The 21,898-nt window shown below is 37.5% G+C and overlaps 1 protein-coding gene across 1 annotated transcript in view; it reads right to left on the reverse strand.

The window, feature by feature from the left end:
* The window catches only part of XPR1 (xenotropic and polytropic retrovirus receptor 1), a 269,974-nt gene that overhangs the window by 1,732 nt on the left and 246,344 nt on the right, over positions 1–21,898 (reverse strand). The window contains exons 14-15 of the mRNA XM_053605329.1: positions 7,782–8,003; positions 70–4,358 (exon numbers count right to left, since the gene is read on the reverse strand). Coding sequence (XP_053461304.1) covers positions 4,298–4,358; positions 7,782–8,003 — 283 coding nt within the window. The 3' untranslated portion in view covers positions 70–4,297. The remainder of the gene's footprint in view (positions 1–69; positions 4,359–7,781; positions 8,004–21,898) is intronic.

A 21,898-nucleotide genomic window follows, 5' to 3' on the forward strand; every position in this document is an offset into this window, starting at 1 on the left:
GTAGGAAGTACTTATTTTTTGAGACTTAGGTAAATTTCATGCAAACTATAAAAAGAAAACAATAATAACCTAAAGTCTGTTTAACAGATAAAAGTGCAATCACTTCAGAGAATCCCAAGTTTTGAATAAAATTCTATTTTTTTCTTAAAATGAGAAACTTTTCTAATGACTGTTTAGAAAGTTGCATTTAGGAATAAAGAACTATTTCCCAAATAATGCAAAGTAATGGGGGAGGGAAGATAGGAAAATAATAGCAGGTATTTCCCAGAAACGTGATTATAACCACTGACGGGAGGTATGGAGAGGCATCACCTTTGTGTCACCAACCTAACGAACTTTCCTGACTGGCTTCTGCACTAAGGTCCAACATCTAGCTTTTCTTTGCTAGCTCCAAAATGATTTTATTTCTTTTCAACTAAATGTCTGTTAATCTGATGCCTGTATGACTCTGTACTAAGTTACTTTTTTCTATTTTTACCTTGCCTTTTTTATTCAGAAATGGATGAACTGCTTTTTCTAGTTACTGAGAATATACTTGTGTCAAACCATGATGGAAAGATACCATGTATCAATAAGTTACTTCTCCTGAAAGCTCAGTTGAAACTGCAGAACTCTCCTTTAGGATATTGGAGAGCCACTGATCTTAGGGGCTGGGCTCCACTTTCCTTCTCTAAAGGGTTCGTGTAAGTTACTGCTGGGTGAATGGTGTTTTCCTCTTGAACCACTGCTTCTGAATCTGAAGCAAAGAAGCCTGCCTGTCATTTAATCGGGACATCAGACTCATGACATCAGAATGAGTCAATGGGAAAAAAAGTCCTATGTGGGTTTTCAACTACTTTGTAATCTTACACATTGCCATAATACCCTAATTAATGATTTAATTTTTTATTTCATTGTCTCTCTATATGATATGAAATCACCAATTATTCTACCACAATGGTTTAGACAGCCTTAAATCTAGGGGCTCCTTGTACACAGAAAATAAACCACTTTTGTCTTCTAACTTCTCTACATACATCGATGCTCTCTGTACTCATAAAATGAAAAATGAATTTCATTCTTTTATATATGCCTTATTTTCATTCCTTTGAGAAGCACCATAACTGATATTAAAAATTTAGTGATTCTCAAAATTAAAACTAAAATTTCTAAACCTAAAATTAGAGGAACTTTTACCTTTGGTTAGGTTGCTGCTCCCGTGATAATTCATTTTTCAGAGTTCTATTGAGAGTTTTAGTGTACAGGAGCCCCCAATAAAATTTTAAGTGGACACAGCATTTATAACTGCTGGGGCATATAAAATTTGGAAGAGGAAAATGTATGTTTCCTTTTTTTTTTATTATTATTTAAGACAGAGTCTCACTTTGTCACCGTTGGTAGAGTGCCATGTTGTCATAGCTCAAAGCAATCTCTCATTCTTAGGCTCAAGGGATTCTCTTGCCTCAGCCTCCTGAGTAGCTGGGACTACAGGTGCCCACCACAATGCCTGGCTATTTTTTAGAGATAAGGTCTTGCACCAGCTCAGGCTGATCTTGAACCTATGAGCTCAGGCAATTCACCCTCCTTGGAACTCCCAAGTGTTGGGATTACAGGTGTTAGCCACTGTAACTGGCTATATTGCCTCTGTTGAGGGAAAAACTTAAATGTGTACTTTGTCTCTATACATCCTCTTTTGATGAGGAACAGCCCTTTTTTCTCTTTACAGCTTTAAGAGGATCATAGAACTGTGCATTTAAATATTTAAGCTTCTGTCATGGTACACTCAAAGTTACATGAGCCTTATTTTTGAATATACTATGCCAGTAAGACAACACCAGAAAAGGAATACATTTTATCATTGTGTTGTGTATGAAAAAATACTAATTACGGTCTAGTATCATAACAATTGAAGAAAGACCAAACTGGCCATAGGCTACATTGAAGTAAAAACATTGGGAAGGTCAAATACCAGAAGTCATCTATAAGATTTTATGTGTGTCATCATATAATTTACTAACAGAGAATGAAGCTGACAACCCAAATGTCTCTGAATACACATTAGTACCACCAATTTTATTTGCACAAGAAAGACTGGTCCACTGGATTTCTTTATGTAACTCAGTAATAATTACTGCTATTTCTTGACAGACCAGTAATATCTTCCCCATAGTTTAAAGTATAAAACCCAGAATATTTAGGAAAAAAAAGCCAAGTATAAATAATGCAACCTTTAATTTACCAAGGGTCACTAAATTGTTACCACTGATTATTATAAATGATTCTATTTATTTAAACTAAAAAAGAAAAACAAACCAGTAATTAAATGTTTCCTCTTTAGTTTTGGGCCAAGGGATATGCTTGGCAAAACATAAAAAAGCAATAGAAGCCACAACGTTGTATGATTCTTCAGGGGGAAAAAAAAGCCAAAATTCAATTTATAGAGGGAATAAATTTGGAAGCTTGTCAGAATAAACATGGAAGAAACTGAAAGAAACTATTTGTCAGTTAACTGATACAATTTTGGTAATAACTTTAATATAGTCTACTGGGATTATGAGAGGGATGAGTAAAGACCGGAACACACGGGAGAAGAGCTGCTGACAAAAGGAGTGTATTAAAGGGCAGTGACCAAATGGTCTGAAAACTAAGCAAGTAGTAAGAGCTGCCTTTTCACTTATTTCTTTGTCTATAATTAAGCTGAAAACAATAGAAGTATATTTACTTTCATGAATCTGCTGATGTTGATTTTGAAATCTTTATCTGGGACTGGTGGGGGGAGTAAAAGACACTTTATTTTTTTCCTGGAATTTATACTTTGTAAGGTAATGAAATGTTAAATTTAACATCTTCAAGAAAGTAAAATCCCTATGGTTTTGGGCTTACTTGGATGACTACAGAACAAGGGAAGAATAAAGACAAGTGAAAATGGGCACTGTGGATAGTCCATAATACTCTGAAATGTCTAAGAAATATACTTTTTATATATGACCAAGTTCAGATCCCCAAAATTTTTAAAGTAGGTTTTCTGTCATGGGATGGCATGAAATTAAATTTTCATCCGTAAAATTGCTGGGAGAAATGGCTGCCAAGGTCTTTTGTATCGATGTAATGTGAAAGAGGAAGGATAATTCGTTCCATGTGCTCAAAAATATGATTTTCCCACAAAAGACTTTTAATTTGAACAAATTCTGGCTAAAGTGGTTGAGCTCAGAAGAACTATCTAATAAGGGTGTAGAGAGTCTCTGAAATAGCTATCTCCTAATTCAGAGTTAGTAAGGATTATACTACAATTACCCTACATGCTGTAACATAAGGCAGAACTTCAGTTGTTAGGGTTGAAATATGGCAAATGTATTCCACATCTGTTTTGTAAAAAATTAAAAAAGTATCAGAACCTCTTCTGTGAAGTTCAGCTGGTAGTATGGAAGTGTGGGGATGCCTTGTTATGAGAGAGATGCTTAGGACTCTAATGCAGCAGCAACTTAGAAAGTCAGTGATGAAACTTTGGCTTAAAATTAAAAAGAAAGTAAAGAAAAAAGTCAAACTGGTGCAAGTTGTCTCCCAAAAAACGTATGGTGGGACTGACCTTCATAAATGTCATCCAACATTAGTTTCCCCTGTCTTCTTTCACTGATACCACCTTCATTGCACAGGAATTATATCATTCTCTTATGGTTAAGTTTCATAAATAATGAGAAAACTATATGTAACAAATACATCATATTTCCCACCCACCCAGCAACCCTCCCCCAAATAAGAAAAGTTACATCAAATTAAAAAGTAGCTTCGTGAATGAAGGTACTGCTCTAAGTTGCACTTTTCCTGCAAGTGCGGCCAGTGCCTTTGCGCTGGATATGAAGGAAAGGAAAAAATTCTCCACATAAACTGACAAAAAATTTAAAAACCAATGTCCGGTTTCAACCAGTCAAAACCGGGCCTAGCAGAAGCTGAGCAGTCTTGGAACCATCCCATCACAGGGTCCCTCCAATGCCTGTTCTTCATCCTGACAGGTATCTGTGTCCTTGTGATTGTAAACAATCCATAAGATATTATGTTTTTGTTCCTTAAAACATCCTCTGATTGGCAAAATGAAGTAAATATTTGTTTTAAAAAATAGAAAATGAAAATTAAACCAGAAGAAAAGAAAAGAAACACAGTGAGCTTGTTTGGAGTCCATAGGATCCGATCTGGAAGAGCTCGGAAAATGTGTTACGTGTTTTCTCCTGTTTTCAGCTGGAAAGGTACTAGAGGTTGCGTTGGTCAAGAACAGAACTGTAGAGTAGGAAAACCAATGATGTTAATTTAGACTTCAGAGAATTCAAGTGTTAGCTTCATCATCTGTGTCTTCTATCAATACCTTAGTGTCACGAGCCTTGGATCTAGTGGTAACAAAGGAAAAAGAAGAACTTAGTCCATTGTTAAAATACAAACACATTTGCAGGATTAAGTACATTTCCAATTTTACCACCATTACATATACTTCCTAAACAGTTGCTATCTACTGTACTAGATGGATTATTCCTGGAGTTTCCTATTTAATTTCAAGTATGCTTAGGAAAACACTAAGAAAGTAGAAGAAGGTAACGAGAACAACAGAAGGTCATGTGCGATGCAGGACAGTAGTAACTTGGAATAAGATCTGAATTTGAGTGCTGGCTTTGATTTTATCATGCATCTCTTTGACTTGAGTGCCTGTTTCCATCTCTGTGAAGCAGGAAAAACACTTATTTCACCTAATGCCATTTTTGCCTCAGGAAGACAGTGTCTATATCAAGTGTATATCAATTTTTACACCCATGGGTGTGTAAAAATCAATAAAGTATTAACCAAATATAAGGAATTATGATGAGGATGATGGAAATACCATTTGAAGTATGCATGGAAAACTAGGAGAGTGAGCCAGCAGAAGACAAGGAAGTAACAGTTGTTTGTCCCTCAGGTTGCCCATAAAGTTGCCATACATAAGGAAAATGAGAAATTGTAGCTAAATATACCTTTGTTTACAAAATATTCATTACAAATTTTACAAAGAGGTGACCAACACATAGAGAATATTTTGTAAATATTTTGTAAAATTTTGCAATGAATATTTTGTAAATAAAGGTATATATAGCTATAATTTCCCATTTTCCCTATGTATGGTGACTTTGTGGGTGACCTTTGGAATAGCATGTAGTTGACAAACTATAATGCAGAAGAGGAAGGAGACTCGTTATAAATTACATGAGAACCTAAATAGGATAAAGTGGTTGAAGTTATAGTGATATTATAATGAAGCATCTTTTAGCCCAACATAACCTGCCACTATAACTATATAGCAATAAAATTAGATGTCTCATATGATTATGAACTTCATCATTTTCTTTCTTTCTTTTTTTTTTTTTTGAGACAGTGTCTCAAGCTGTAGCCCTGGGTAGAGTGCCGTGGCATCACAGGTCATAGCAACCTCCAACTCCTGGGCTTAAGCAATTCTCCTGCCTCAGCTACCCAAGTAGCTGGGACTACAGGCGCCCGCCACAACACCGGGCTATTTTTTGGTTGTAGTTGTCATTGTTTGGCAGGCCCAGGCTGGATTCAAACCCGCCAGCTCTGGTGTATGTGGCTGGCACCCTAGCCGCTTGAGGTACAGGCGCTGAGCTCATCATCACTTTTGATTGTCTATTAAAACAAAATGACCATCTATCTATTCAGAATGCTACAGAAGAGATTCCTGCATTAGATAAAAATGGGATTAGGTAACAACATATTTTTTAATTAGGAAGCCCCATGAGGTGAAAATGGAATCTGTTCCTATTTGACAGAAGAAACTGACATTGAAAAAGGTTAAGGATATGCTAAAGGTTGCATAAGTTCTAAAGTCAGCACTTAGATTTGGATCTTATTTTAGATTCTTCACTCTTTTGGGTTATACAGAGACTGGTCTATTCTAAATGTCTTCCTCTCCTTGCTGTCTAGTTTCCCCGTGTTTTTCCACCTGAAATATAACGTAATAATCTATTACCCAAGAGCCTCCGGTTCCTGACAGAGAAATAGTGTATGTTTAGATTGCCCTCTGCTGGTATGTGACAGGATTATTAGACTTTTCAAAATCAGGAGCTTGATGAGATGATCACCAAAATCATTTTCTTCTGGCCTTTGGCCGTTTATCTTGCTGAGTTACTCAGTGCTCCCCTGCCCCAGATTCTCTGAATTCTGCTTCCCTGGGATAACAGAACCATGTTTTTTTTTTTTTTTTGAGGCAGAGTCTCAAGCTGTCGCCCTTGGTAGAGTACCGTGGCATCACAGCTCACAGCAACCTCGGACTCTGGGGCTTAAGTGATTCTCTTGCCTCAGCCTCCCATGTACCTGGAACTATACACGCCCACCACAACGCCTGGCTATTTTTTTATTGTTGCTGCAGTTGTCATTGTTGTTTAGCTGGCCCAGGCCGGGTTTGAACCTGCCACCCTTGGTGTATGTGGCTGGAGCCATAACCGCTGTGCTATGGGTGTGGAACCCCATGCTTTGTTTTGATGCTCTTCCTACTGACCTCCCTGACCATTTGTGCATCTTTCCTTTATCTCCTTTTTTTCCCCTGGCCAAAGCGGTTTAGCCAGAAAAGTAGACTCAGTTCCCTGCTCTCTGCTTTTCTTTTCTTTTCTCTTCTCTACCTTCTTCTCTTCTGGGAACTTCCAAATCTCTATCTGAAGCTTTGGTAAGTCTACTCTAGTCCCCTATTTCCACTGAGTTACTGTTACCACTTCCTGTTTGTTACTTGATCCAAAACGTCTTCTTACATTCCTTTTGGTCCTCAATTATAAGCATGCTAATCTTGTCATTGCCCCATACTTAAAAATACTGCAATAGCCTTACAGTTGGTTTCCTGGTCTTCAGTTTTCCCTTTCCTAATGTATTCCATACAGTGCCATTAAAACTTCCTAGGATACCACTTTCACAATGTCATCCCTCCCTCTGTGGAAAAATTCTCTGCCTGTAAGATCCAGCTTGCACTTTTCTTTTACAATCACAGTTCATCTATTCAGCTAAATTTTTCTCACTAGAGTTCTAGTCACATGGATTTTCTTTCTGCCCCTCATTCCACCTTTATGTCTTTACTGCCCTTTATTTCCACCTTCATGCTCTAACTGTGCCTCTAACCCCTTCAAACACTCCTTTATCCTTTAGAAACTGCTTATGTTCAACTTAAGTATCTTCCTTCATTCCAATTTACTATGCTATTTGCTGTCTCAAAATTTCAAATGCAGTCACCATATATTGTACATTTAGTATAACTTTAAACAATATATGCATACATAGTCATTGATAAAGATATTGTAGATATTTAATAAGACAAAAATAATAACAGTTTATGCTTAGCGAGCTCTGTGAGGAAACTGGTATAATAAGTTCCACATAATAACAGATTTAATGTACTTAATCACTCTATGAGCAGGAACAAGATTAATCCCAATTTACAGATGAGGGATAATATAGAGAAATTAAGTAATTTGGTCAAGTACATAAAATTGTTAAGTTAAAAATTATTTGAATACAAAATATATAAAAGAATTAAACAAATCACTCTCCAACTAAGTTTTTGCCAGTGTATCTTTAATGCTAAATTAGCAAATAATGCATTAATGACATTTATTATTGTGCTAAGACATTCTATAGGGTGTATTGATATTACTGTTTTTTGTGGGTGAAAAATGGTTGGATATCAGTGATTTCTTTTGGTTCAACCTGCTAGTTTTTTAGTTTAAATGTTACTCCGTGCTAGAACCCAAAGGAGATACATCTCACAGAGAGGAAGCCATACTTACTGAGAGGCGAGGTGAGGCCGGCGCAGGGATATGGTCTGGCTGTATTTCCATGATCGATTTTTCTGGCGGTTTCGTACCCCATCATCCTGGTCCATCATCTGCTCTAGGAGTGTCTGATCATCTGCATTCAGAGGGGCCACAGAGATGTCCCGCACAGCACGGAATTCACCACAGTTATTCAGATGTTCATTTTCCAGGCGAAAGAAGTTCCACACAAATCGCCTTAGCAAAATGGAGTAGATCAAACAAATTACTTATAAAATTTTAATATATTACTACTACCTGTAAACCTCCCAGAATATTAAGTTTCTACTTATGGAAACAAAAACAAAGAATTAAGGGCTAGAATGTTAAAATAAAGTAGGAAAAGATGGTGTAGAGGTAGGAGAAAGGGAAATAAGAGTGAACTATACAAAAGGGAGGGTCTCAGAGAATGCAGTTTTAGAGTACTCATTCTTTTACTTTATTCGACAAATACTCAATGCCTACTATAAGGCAGGAAAAGGCATGGAACAAGACAAAGTCTCTGCTATTATAAGGTGCAATTTCCAGAGACAGATAACAAGCAAGAAAATAATCAATCGGCTAAGGATAAGCAGCTGGAAGACAATAAAGAGGACCAGGAGGGAGAGAATGCCATCTGAAGACTGATTAGGGAAGCTTCTCTGAGGAGATGGCAGCCAGCAAAGACCTGGATGACACAGTACAGCAAGTTGTGGAATAACCTTAGAGAAGTGTCGCAGGCAGAGCAAATGGCAAGTATAAAAAGCCCCAAATTGGAAAGGCCTTTGGTGTGTTGAAATAACGAGCAAGGTCAGTGGGGCTAGTGTAGGAAATAAAGATAGAAAAGGTAGAAAAGGGCTCGTCTATAGAGAACCTTACGAACTATAGCAAGGGGGTTACATTTTAGATCTGATGGAAAACAATGAGAGTTTTGAGCAGGAAAATAAAGTGATTTTTTTTAAAAAGATCATTCTACTTGCTGAATGGTAACATGATCACAGGGAGATAAGACAGCTAAAGAAAGACCAATTAGAAGGTTGTTGCAGTCTGATGCAGGATGTGAGTAGTCAGGGTTTCTGGTCTGAGGGAATGGTGACACCATTTGCTAAGATTGGAGAAGCAGGCTCGGTTGCTCCTATTAGGCTAGAGCTACTCATTAGATATCCAAGTGAAGAATTCAACAGATGGATGGACAAGAGTCTGCACTTCAAGGGAAGGTTTAGGGCTGGAGACAGCTTAAGGACAGTATTTCAAAACACTGGCTTAGGAGTAACATTACTGTAGGAAAGAAAAAAGCAAAGGATTAAACCCTGGAACACTCTAACACTCATAGTTTGGGAAGAGAAAGAAGAACCGGCCAAGGAGTGGAGAAGAAATAGCTAGTAAGACAGTGGAATGTAATTTCTGAGAAGTCAAGTGAAGAAAGCATTGGCTGAGAAGTAAGGTAAGTACAAAAAACTGACCATGAGATGTAGCAAAATAGACAGGCAGTATGATCTAAAAGCATAGACTCTGGGAGATGATCCTGGCTCTACTACTTAATAGTTGTGATAACCTTGGAGGAGTTACTTCAGTGTCATGAGTAGAATGGAATTATAATAGTAATGATTTCATAAGATTGTTGTGAGGATTCAATAAGTTAATAAATGTAAAGGGCTTAAAACAATCCCAGCTACATAGTGTCTGTTGCTACTATTATTATGATTACAGATTAGCAAAAATGGTTTGAGTATTGTCAACAAATACTTGGGTTGAATTAAAAAAAGAATGGGGTTTATAAACTACCCCTCTAACAAAGGATTAATAACCATGATATATAAGGAGCTGAAATAATAAGAAAAAATAATCTGATTAAAAATGGGCAAAAGGGGCGGTGCCTATGGCTCAGAGGAGTAGGGCACCAGCCCCACATGCCAAAGGTGGCAGGTTCAAACCCAGACCCGGCCAAAAAAAAAAAATATCCAAAAAAAAGGCAAAAGATGTGAGTAGACATTTCTCAAAAGAAGACATAAATGGCCAGAAGTATATGAAAAAACACTGAATATCACTAGTCATCAGAGAAATAACTGCATTTAATTATCCCATTTTAAATGTCATGAGATTATTACCTTTCTCTGATGAGATACCACCTTATCCCATTTAAAATGGCTATCAAAAAGGTAGGTAACGGATGCTGACAAGGATGTGGAAAAAGGGGTACTCTTATATACTGTTCATGGAAATGTAAATTAGCACAGCTGCTATGGAAAACTATATGAAGGTTTCTCAAAAAACTAAAAATAGAATTACCGGGGTGGAGACAAGATGGCTGACTGAAGCCAGCTTTTCACCGAGGCTCCCATCCAGAAGGAGAGTTAAAGGACAGAAATTTAGCAAGTAACCTGGTGGATTAGAGCTGCATCAAGAGAGAAGGTTGAAGAATGCACATCAACCCCGCTGAGGTGAGCTGCAACCCCAAGGATACAAACCAAAGGTACAAAATCCATCACCACGTGGACGGGAGTCCCCTCCCCCATCGAACGGCTCAAAGTGCCCCACAAAACAAACGAGCAGAGTTCAAAGGTCCTCCCACTTCATTCCACGGGAAAGACCCTCTAAAAACTGGACCTACCTCCCCTACTAGGGTGTCACAGCATTCTCCTGCCAGGCTAAAACTGTATAGACCTGTATATATTCTCTACCTGCAATTCTGAGCTCCCAGCACTCCCCTCCACTCTCACTCTGAGGTCTGGAAGCCTGTCCCCCAGGAGTCTGGATTCTTGGGTGATTTCTCAAGGGATGTGGACAGGGCCAAAACTGCAGCTGGTCAGTGCTGATTCTACGGCACGGGAGTGAGGATAGGACTGTCAGCTGAGAGGGAACAAGCTGCGGTGGCCTGAGGCGCAGAGCAGCAGCCATTTTTTTGCAACAATAGGGCACACTTCTGGACATTCTGAGCCACACCTCCTGTCTCCCTGGGCAACCAGAGGAGGCTAGGCATCTTCTCAGGTGGCAACCACCGCGGAACAGATCTGGGACAGAAATGCAGGCCCTGTGAGTAAAGGGTTTGCCTGAGGCGGTACTGGCCTGGGTGGAGGGCAGGGACTAGAAACACACGTGCAGAGCTGGGAAGTTCCCAGGGCAGGGCTAACCCAGAGGACAGCTTTACTGAGCCTAAGACGCCCCCAGCCTTCAGGGGATCGTCAGCCTATAGACAATGGAAGGCAGGAGGCGAGAACTGACAGCTAACCAAATACAAACATGCAGGAGCAAAGACAGGGCCTGAGGTGCAGGCTCTGGAAACTCAAGACAGCTTCTCTTCCGCAGGGGAATTTAGCAGGGACAGAAACAAATTCCTGCAAAGTTGTTATGTTCTGTTCTGTCAGTAACATCAATCAGGGGTGGGGCTGGGACTGAGTGAACACTCCCCAGCCTCCATCAAGCACCTGAGGTTGTCGGGCCTCACCTTCCCCTGCTAGATAGAGGCAGAGCACAGTGGCCTGGCTGAGCAGAAATAGATTTCCTTGTGATTCAGGCAAGTGCAACCCCCTGGAGTATCTGTTCACTAGAGGCAACTGGGTCACAGCCCTGCGGGACTATCAGTGACTGGGTGTGACAGAAGTGCAAGGTAGGGAAGGAGGCAACAACCTTCCCAGACTAATCTATTTGCTGGGTGGGTCCTTCTGACTCCACGGAGCACTGGAGCAAGCCATATCTGAGTAGTCACCAGACCCCTGTGATCCAGTTGCCAGAGACCTTTTAAACTCTCCCAACTGAGACAGGTGCTGACTGAGACAATTGATTTGGACCTTTTGAACTGAGCCACTCACCTGGGGACTATCCAGGTGGTGCCCTGGGTGTGTGGTTGTAGGAAGGTTTGATTTTTCTTTTCAAATTGTTGCCTGTGGTGGGTGGGGTGACTTAATTGCTGGTATTTCTCCACAGCTGAGATTTCAACCCAGAGTAACTGTTTCACTAGGGTCGAACAGAGACCAGCTGAAAACAAGACAGAACCACTTAGCCCCACCACACGAAACAGGTCCCCAGTTTCTCAGGCCATAGCTCTGTATGGGTCCTCGACAAAGCTCCAGGGGAAAAATCAAACAGTGTAAACAATCATGGGTCGAAATCAGCTGAAAAACTCTGGAAACATGAATAACCAGAATAGATCACCACCCCAAGGAAAGATATGGCAGCTGTAACTGAAGATCCCATTCATAAACTGCTGGCCGAGATGTCAGAAATCGAATTCAGAATTTGGAATGCAAACAAGATTAATAAAATGGAGGAAAATTTGGAATTAGAAATTCAAGCAGCAATTCAAAAGTCAGAATTAGAAATTCAAGGAGAAATTCAAAAGTTGTCTCAAGAATTTAACGAATTTAAAGACAAAACCACCAAAGATTTTGATGCACTGAAGCAAGAATTTGCAGCTCTCAAAGATCTGAAAAATACAGTAGAATCCCTCAGTAACAGAGTGGAGTAAGCAGAAGAAAGGATTTCTGACATTGAAGACAAAGACTTTGAACGCTCCCAAACTCTCAAAGAGGAAGAGAAATGGAGAGCAAAAACGGATCATTCTCTCAGAGAGCTCTGGGATAATTCAAAGAAGGCTAATATCCACCTCATTAGATACCTGAAAGCGATGACGTGGCCTCTCAAGGAACAGAGGTCATTCTCCATGAAATTATGAAAGAGAACTTTCCAGACATGCCAAGAGATTCTGAAATTCAGATAGCAGACAGTTTCAGAACCCCAGCAAGACTCAATCCCAATAAGACATCCCCCAGGCATATCATAATTAACTTCACTGAAGTTAATATGAAGGAGAAAATTCTGAAAGCAGCCAGACGTAAGAAATCCATTACCTACAAAGGGAAGAATATTAGAATGACTGCAGATCTCCCTGCTGAAACTTTTCAAGCCAGAAGAGGGTGGTCATCAACTTTTAATCTCCTAAAGCAAAATAACATTCAACCCTGAATCCAGCTGTATCCAGCTAAACTAGGTTTCAATTATGATGGAGAAATTAAATACTTTAATGACATTCATATGTTGAAGAAATTTGTCATAACCAAACCATCTCTTCAGGATATTCTCAGACCTATCCTCCTTAATGACCAGCCCAATCCTCTACCACAAAAGTAAACTCACTCAGAAACTTTTGATCAAACTCCAATTTCCACAGTTGCGAAAGGATTAAAAATGTCCACTGGATGTTTGAAAAACTCAATACCCCAAATTTTACCAGACTTATCAATATTCTCCATTAATGTGAATGGCTTAAATTGTCCTCTAAACAGGCACAGGTTAGCTGACTGGAACAAAAACTCAGGCCAGATATTTGCTCCATATAAGTCACATCTTACCTTTAAAGATAAATATAGACTCAGGGTGAAAGGATGGTCATCCATATTTCAGGCAAATGGTAATCAGAAAAAAGCAGGTGTTGCAATTTAATTTGCAGACACAATAGGCTTTAAAGCAACAAAAGTAAGGAAGGATAAGAATGGTCACTTCATATTTGTTAAGGTTAATACTTAATATGATGAGATTTCAATTATTCATATCTATGCACACAACCAGAATGCACCTCAATTTATGAGAAACTCTAACAGACATGAACAACTTGATTTCCTCCGGCTCCATAATAGTTGGAGATTTCAACACTCCTTTGGCAGGGTTGGATAGAGCCTCCAAAAAGAAGCTGAGCAAAGAAATTTTAGATTTAAACCTAACCATCCAACATTGGATTTAGCGGACATCTACAGAACATTTCATCCCAACAAAACTCAATACACATACTTCTCATCAGCCTATGGAACATACTTCAAAATCGATCACATCTTAGGTCACAAGTCTAACCTCAGTAAATTTAAAGGAATAGAAATTATTCCTTGCATCTTCTTGGACCACCATGGAATAAATTTGAACTCAGTAATAACAGGAATCTGCATACTCATACAAAAACACGGAAGTTAAATAACCTTATGCTGCATGATAGCTGGGTCAGAGATGAGATTAACAAGGAAATTGCCAAATTTTGGGAACAAAATGACAATGAAGACACGAATTATCAGAACCTCTGGGATACAGCAAAGGCAGTCCTAAGAGGGAAATTTATAGCACTGCAAGCCTTCCTCAAGCGAATGGAAAGAGAGGAAGTTAACAACTTAATGGGACATCTCAAGCAACTGGAAAAGGAAGAACATTCCAACCCCAAACCCAGTAGAAAAAAAGAAATAACCAAAATTAGAGCAGAATTAAATGAAATTGAAAACAAAAGAATTGTACAACAGATCAATAAATCAAAAGGTTGGTTTTTTTGAAAAGGTCGATAAAATAGATAAACCTTTGACTAACCTGACCAGGAAAAATAAAGTAAAATCTCTAATCTCATCAATCAGTAATGACAAAGATGAAATAACAACAGACTCCTCAGAAATTCAAAAAATCCTTAATGAACATTACAAGAAACTTTATTCTCAGAAATATGAAAATCTGAAGGAAATTGACCAACACTTGGAAGCACATCATCATCCAAGACTTAACCAGAATCAAGTGGAAATGTTGAACAGGCCAATATCAAGTTCTGAAATAACATCAACCATACAAAATCTCCCTAAAAACAAAAGCCCGGGACCAGACGGCTTCATGTCAGAATTCTACCAAACCTTTAAAGAGGAACTAGTACCTATTTTACTCAATCTGTTCCAAAATGTAGAAAAAGATGGAAGACTACTCAACACGTTCTATGAAGCAAACATCACCCTGATCCCCAAACCAGGAAAAGACCCAACAAGAAAAGAAAATTATAGACCAATGTCACTAATGAATATAGATGCAAAAATATTCAACAAGATCCTAACAAACAGAATCTAGCAACACATCAAACAAATTATATATCATGACCAAGTCGGTTTTATCCCAAGGTCTCAAGGCAGATTCAATATACGTAAATCTGTAAGTATAATTCAGCACATAAACAAATTAAAAAACAAAGACCATATGATTCTCTAAATTGATGAAGAAAAAGCTTTTGATAATATCCAGCATCCCTTCATGATTGGAACACTTAAGAAAACTGGTATAGAAGGGACATTTCTTAAACTAATAGAGGCCATCTACAGCAAACCCACAGCCAATTATCGTACTGAATTGAGTTAAATTGAAATCATTTCCACTTAGATCAGGAACCAGACAAGGCTGCCCATTGTCTCCACTGCTCTTTAACATTGTAATGGAAGTTTTAGCCACCGCAATTAGGGAAGAAAAGGCGATCAAGGGTATCCATATAGGGATATAGGGTTAGAACAGATCAAACTTTTGCTCTTCGCAGATGATATGATTGTATACTTGGAAAAAAACAGGGATTCTACTACAAAACTCTTAGAAGTGATCAAGGAATACAGCAGCATTTCAGGTTACAAAATCAACATTCATAAATAGGTAGCCTTTATATATACCAACAATAGTCAAGCTGAAAAACAGTTAAGGACTCTATTCCATTCACAGTAGTGCCAAAGAAGATGAAATATTTGGGAGTTTTTCTAACAAAGGACGTGAAAGATCTCTATAAAGAGAACTATAAAACTCTAAGAAAAGAAATAGCTGAAGATGTTAACAAATGGAAGAATCAACATTGTTAAAATGTCCATACTACCCAAAGCAATATACAATTTTAATGCAATCCCTATTAAAGCTCCACTGTCATACTTTAAAGATCTTGAAAAAATAATACTCGTTTTATATGGAATCAGAAAAAAACTCAAATAGCCAAGACATTACTCAGAAATAAAAACAAAGCAGGAGGGATCACGCTTCCAGACCTCAGACTATACTATAAATCAATAGTGATCAAAACAGCATGGTACTGGCACAAAAACAGAGAAGTATATGTCTGGAACAGAACAGAGAACCAAGAGATGAATCCAGCTACTTACCATTATTTGATCTTTGACAAGCCAATTAAAAACATTCAGTGGGGAAAAGATTCCCTATTTAACAAATGGTGCTGGGTGAACTGGCTGGCAACCTGTAGAAGACTGAAACTGGACCCACACCTTTCACCATTAACTAAGATAGACTCTCACTGGATTAAAGATTTAAACTTAAGACATGAAACTATAAAAATACTAGAAGAGAGTGCAGGGAAAACCCTTGAAGAAATTGGTCTGGGAGAGTATTTTATGAAGAGGACCCCCCCCAGGGCAATTGAAGCAGCTTCAAAAATACTGGGACCTGATCAAACTAAAAAGCTTCTGCACAGCCAAGAACACAGTAAGTAAAGCAAGCAAACAGCCCTCAGAATGGGAGAAGATTATTTGCAGGTTATGTCTCCAACAAAGGTTTAATAACCAGAATCCACAGAGAACTGAAACGTATTAGCAAGAAAAGAACAACGGACCCCATCACAGGCTGGGCAAGGGACTTGAAGAGAAACTTCTGTGAAGAAGACAGGCGCATGGCCTACAGACATATGAAAAAATGCTCATCATCTTTAATCATCAAAGAAATGCAAATCAAAACTACTTTGAGATATCATCTAACTGCAGTAAGATTATCCCATATCACAAAATCTCAAGACCGCAGATGTTGGCGTGGATGTGGAGAAAAGGGAACACTTCTACACTCTTGGTGGGAATGCAAATTAATCCATTCCTTTTGGAAAGATGTTTGGAGAACATTTAGAGATCTAAAAATAGATCTGCCATTCAATCCTATAATTCCTCCACTAGTAGATACCCAGAAGACCAAAAATCACATCATAACTAAGATATTTGTACCAGAATGTTTATTGCAGCCCAATTCATAATTGCTAAGTCATGGAAACAGTCCAGGTGCCCATTGGTCCACGAATGGATTAATAAATGATGGTATATGTATACCATGGAATATTATGCAGCCTTAAAGAAAGATGGAGACTTTACCTCTTTCATGTTTACATGGATGGAGCTGGAACATATTCTTCTTAGTAAAGTATCTCAGGAATGGAAGAAAAAGTATCCAATGTACTCAGCCCTACTATGAAACTAATTTATGGCTTCACATGAAAGCTATAACCCAGTTATAACCTAAAAATAGGGGGAAGGAGAAGAGGGAAGGGAGAGAGTGGGGAGGATGGGTGGAGGAAGGATGATTGGTGGGATTACACCTGCGGTGCATCTTACAAGGGTACATGTGAAACTTGGTAAATGTAGAATATAAATGTCTTAACACAATAACTAAGAAAATGCCAGGAAGGCTATGTTAACCAGTGTGATGAAAATGTGTCAAACAGTCTATAAAACCAGTGTATGGTGCCCCATGATTGCATTAATGTACAGAGCTATGATTTAATAATAATAAAAATAAATACCTTAAAAAAAAAAAACACATGGGAACATATCCCAACTCTTTTTATGGAATCAGTATAATATATTGACCCAGAAGCCCGAAAAGGACACTATGAGTTAGGAAAACTACAAGCCACTCACTCTGAGGAATATAAATTCAAAACTCTTTGATAAAATATTAGCAAGTCAAATCTAACAATATATAAAGGGTTAATACATTATGACTAGATAAACTTTTCTTCATATGCAAGCTTGGTTTGCGATTATGAAATCAAGGAATGAAATCAGTCACTTTAATAGATAGATGGAGAACAATTATTTCTTGATAGTTATAAAAAAGGCATTTCTCAGATTCAATGTCCATTCATGATAAAAACTCCTAGCAAATTGAAATAGATGAAGATTTGATTAATTTGATAAAGAATCTACAGAATCTCTCTTTGATCTTATACTCCAAAACAAAATATTGGAAAATAATTCATGCAATTAGGAACAAGTGTATCTGATACATCACTTTTTTCAACATTATACTGGAGGCAGTGCAATGAAGCAAGAAAAACAAACACAATTTTTAAGAATTGAAAAAGAAGAAATAAAGTTATTATTTGCGGACAATATGGTGTTGTTTACCTTGAAAATGTAAGAGATTTTAGAAAAAAATTATTAGAATATGATTATTTGAATTAATTCTGTAAGAATTAGTAAGCATATTTAGTATAGTCTTTGGAGGTAAGGTTGATGTACATAAATCAATTGCCTTTTCCTGTAAAAAGTCCAAAATTAAATTGCAAAAATATGGTTTATAACATTACAAATATCAAATAATCAGGCAAATGAATATAACTTCTATAAAACTAAGAACTTTAGAGAAGAGATTTAATTAGAACTAAATTAATAAAAGTCTAAATCAACCATCTCACATGTATTTATGGCAAAGGTAACACTCAAATTCACTGAAAGAAACAATGGCTTTTAAATAAAAAGTACTGGATATTATTGGCAAAAATAATAAAAAAAAAAATTAAAAATAGAACTACCATATTATTCAGCAGTTCTACTACTGCTGGGTATATATATCCAAAAGAAAGGAAATCAGGGCGGCGCCTGTGGCTCAGTCGGTAGGGCGCCGGCCCCATATACCGAGGGTGGTGGGTTCAAACCCGGCCCCGGCCAAACTGCAACCAAAAAATAGCCGGGCGTTGTGGCGGCCGCCTGTAGTCCCAGCTACTCGGGAGGCTGAGGCAAGAGAATCGCTTAAGCCCAGGAGTTGGAGGTTGCTGTGAGCTGTGTGAGGCCACGGCACTCTACCGAGGGCCATAAAGTGAGACTCTGTCTCTACAAAAAAAAAAAAAAAAAAAAAAAAAGAAAGGAAATCAATATATCAAAAAGATACCCCCGTTTATTGCAGCACTATTTACAATAGCCAAAATGTAAAATTAACCTAAGTACCCACCAATGGATGAAAAGAAAGAAAATATGGTTTATATACACTATGGAATATTATTCATCCATAAAAAACAATGATTTCCTGTCATTTGCAGCAACATGGATGGAACTGGAGGTCATTACGTTAACTATAGAAAGACAAGAGTGGTATGTTCTCATTCATATGTGGAAGCTAAAATATTGGATCTCATGAAGACAAAGAATAGACTGGTGGTTACCAAAGCCTGGAAAGGTTATGGGAGTGGTGTGGGGAAACAGAGAAATTGATTAATAGGTACAAATGTATGATTTGATAGAATAAGGACTAGTGTTAGATTGGTCAGGTTGAGTACAGTTTATAAAAATCTATTGTATACATTTCAGAATAGCTGGAAAAGAGGCTGGGACAGTGGCTCATGCCTATAATCATAGCACTCTGGGAGATCAAGGTAGGAGGACTCCTAGTGTTCATGAATTTAAGACCAGCCTGAGCAAGAGCAAGACCCCATCTCTATGAAAAACAGAAAAATTTGCTGGGCATCAAGGCATGCGCCTCTAGTCCCAGCTACTACAGAGGCTGAGGCAGGAGGATTGCTTGAGCACACGAGTTTGAGGTTATAGTGAACCACCACACTCTAGCCAAGTGTCTAGACAGAGCCTCAGTTTCAAAAAGAATAGATAGAAAAGAAGAATTTGGTTCTAGCATAAAGAAAAGGCAAATATTTAAAGTGATGGATAGCCATCACTGATTTGGATCATATACTAATTTAATCTTTACAAATTATATGAGTATATTAAATTATCACATGTACCCTGAAACTATGTATATCTATTATCCATCAATTAAAAAAAAGAGGCCACAGAAGTGGAGTTGTACATTTATAGACATGTGGCCTATCAAAGAAGGCCAGGAGGATTAACAGCCTAAACAGGAATAGCAAAATAGAATCTACAGGATTGATAAGATAATTTTATAAAATAGTGACAGGGAAGGATTGTCAAAATAAAATATGGCAGCGCCTGTGGCTCAAAGGAGTTGAGTGGCAGAAAACATAAAGAAAAAGATCAGTACTTTTTTTCACAATAAAATTTAAAACAATAAAATTTGTCTCCATGGATGATGTTGAAAGACAAGTTCTAGACTGAGAAAAAAAATTGTCAACAGTCAACAAAAATTATTACACCAATATGCAAAGATTTCCTATATTGCAACTTGAAAAATATTCATTTTTTTCTTTATGGATATCCAACTGAGTCGATATCATTTATTAAAGGGTCTCTATTTTTCCACTATTATGTAGCAACTTTTGTCATAAATCAGGCAGCACTGACGTATGTGTGGATCTGTTTCTGGACTCCTTGTTTGGTTCCAGTGTCCATTCTTTCACCAATATCGAATCTTACTGTGTCTGTATAATTAGTCTTGAAATCTGAGTATGAAAGTCTTTTAATTTTGTTCTTTTTGGGATAGTTTTGGTCATTCTTGATCCTTTGTGTTTCCATATAAATTATAGAACTAGCTTGTCAATTTTCACCTATGTACACATCTTCAATTAGATTTGTTTCTATGTATATTATATCTGATATATTCTGATGCCACTTAAAATGAATATGGCTTTTAAAATTTTCTTTTTGTGACTTAATAAACAGATTTATATTTATATTGACTTCATGTACAGGGACACTATGACATTCAATTATTGATTATAAATCTACTGAATTTTCTGCATATATAAAGGTCATAATATATAATTATTATAGTTTATAATAACATAATAATTATAGTTTTGCTTTTCTTTTCCAATTCTGTATTTTCTTCTCCTCATTGCACTAGCTATACTTGCAGTACGGTGCTAAATATAAGTGGTAAAAGCATACATACTTGTCTCATTCTGGCTCTCAAGGGAAAGCTTGCAGTGTTTTATGTTAAATATGATCTTGATCATTTTGTAGAAAATATTCTTTTCATGAATAAGCATTGATCTTTATCAATGGCCTTTTCTATATATTTTTCTTCCCCCCTTTATTCTGCTAATGTGGTGAGTTTAAATAGATTGATTTTGAATGTTAAATCTTACATTCCTAGAATGAACCTAATTTGTGATGTATTATCCTTTCTATATTTTGTTGGATGCATTAATTAATATTTTCTTCCGCATTTTTACAACTCTGTACATAGGACAGATTAGTCTTTATTGGAATGTCATGGTAGTTTAGATATCAAAAGTCATGCTGGCTACATAAAACAAATTAGGAAGTAGTCCATTTTTTTACTCATTCTCCCTGGAAGAGTTTTGTGTAAAACTGGTAATATTACTTACTCAAATATTTAGAAGAATTCTCTTGGCATGGAGTTTTCTTTGTGGAAAGTATTTTAACATGAATTTAATTTCTTTAATAGATATAAGCCTATCAGATTTTTTATTTTTCTTCAGAGGTTTTGGTAAACTATACCTTGAGGAATTTGTTCATTTATCTAAAAAAAAATTTTTGAGACAGAGTCTCACTTTATCATCCTTGCTAGAGTGCTGTGGCATCATAGCTCAAAGCACCCTTAAACTCTTGGTCTCAAGTGATCCTCTTGCCTCAGCCTTCTAAGTAGCTGGGACTACAGGCAACTGCCACAATGCCTGGCTATGCTTAGAAACAGGGTTTTGCTCTTGCTCAGGCTGGCCTCGAACTCTTGAGCTCAAGCAATCCACCTGCCTCGGCTTCCCAGAGTGCTAAGATTACAGGCATGAGCCACTGCGCCTGGCCATTTATCTAAATTTTTAACTCTATTGGCATCAATTTGCTTATACTGTCACCTTCTCTTTTTAAAAAACATCTTTAGTAGGTGGGGTTGTTTGTTGTGTTGTTATTAATTTGAGTTCTCTGTAGATTCTAGTTATCAGACCTTTGTCATAATCATACTGTGCAAAAATCTCCCATTCCAAAGGCTGTTTGCTTTACTTGTAGTACCCTTAGCTGTATAGAAGCTTTTTAGTTTGATCAGATCCCAGTAATGTATTTCTGGTGTTGCTTCAATTGCCAGGGGGTCCTCCTCATAAAATATTTTCCCAAGCCAATATCTTCAAGTGTGCAAATCCAAACCACTTTGAGATATCACCTAACTCCAGTAAGATTAGCCTATATCTGCATGGATATGGAAAGAAAGAAACGCTTCTACACTGCTGGTGGGACTGCAAACTAATACAGGCTTTTTGGAAAGAAGTATGGAGAATTCTCAAGGAACTAAAAGTTGACCTACTGTTTGATCCTGCAATTCCATTGCTAGGTACAGATGGAAAAAAAATCATTTTATAACCAAAACATTTGCACTAAAATGTTTATTGCAGCCCAATTCATAATTGCTTAGTCATGGAAGCAGCCAAA

The sequence above is a fragment of the Nycticebus coucang genome, chromosome 10 (assembly GCF_027406575.1).
Source record: "Nycticebus coucang isolate mNycCou1 chromosome 10, mNycCou1.pri, whole genome shotgun sequence".
NCBI lineage: Eukaryota > Metazoa > Chordata > Mammalia > Primates > Lorisidae > Nycticebus > Nycticebus coucang.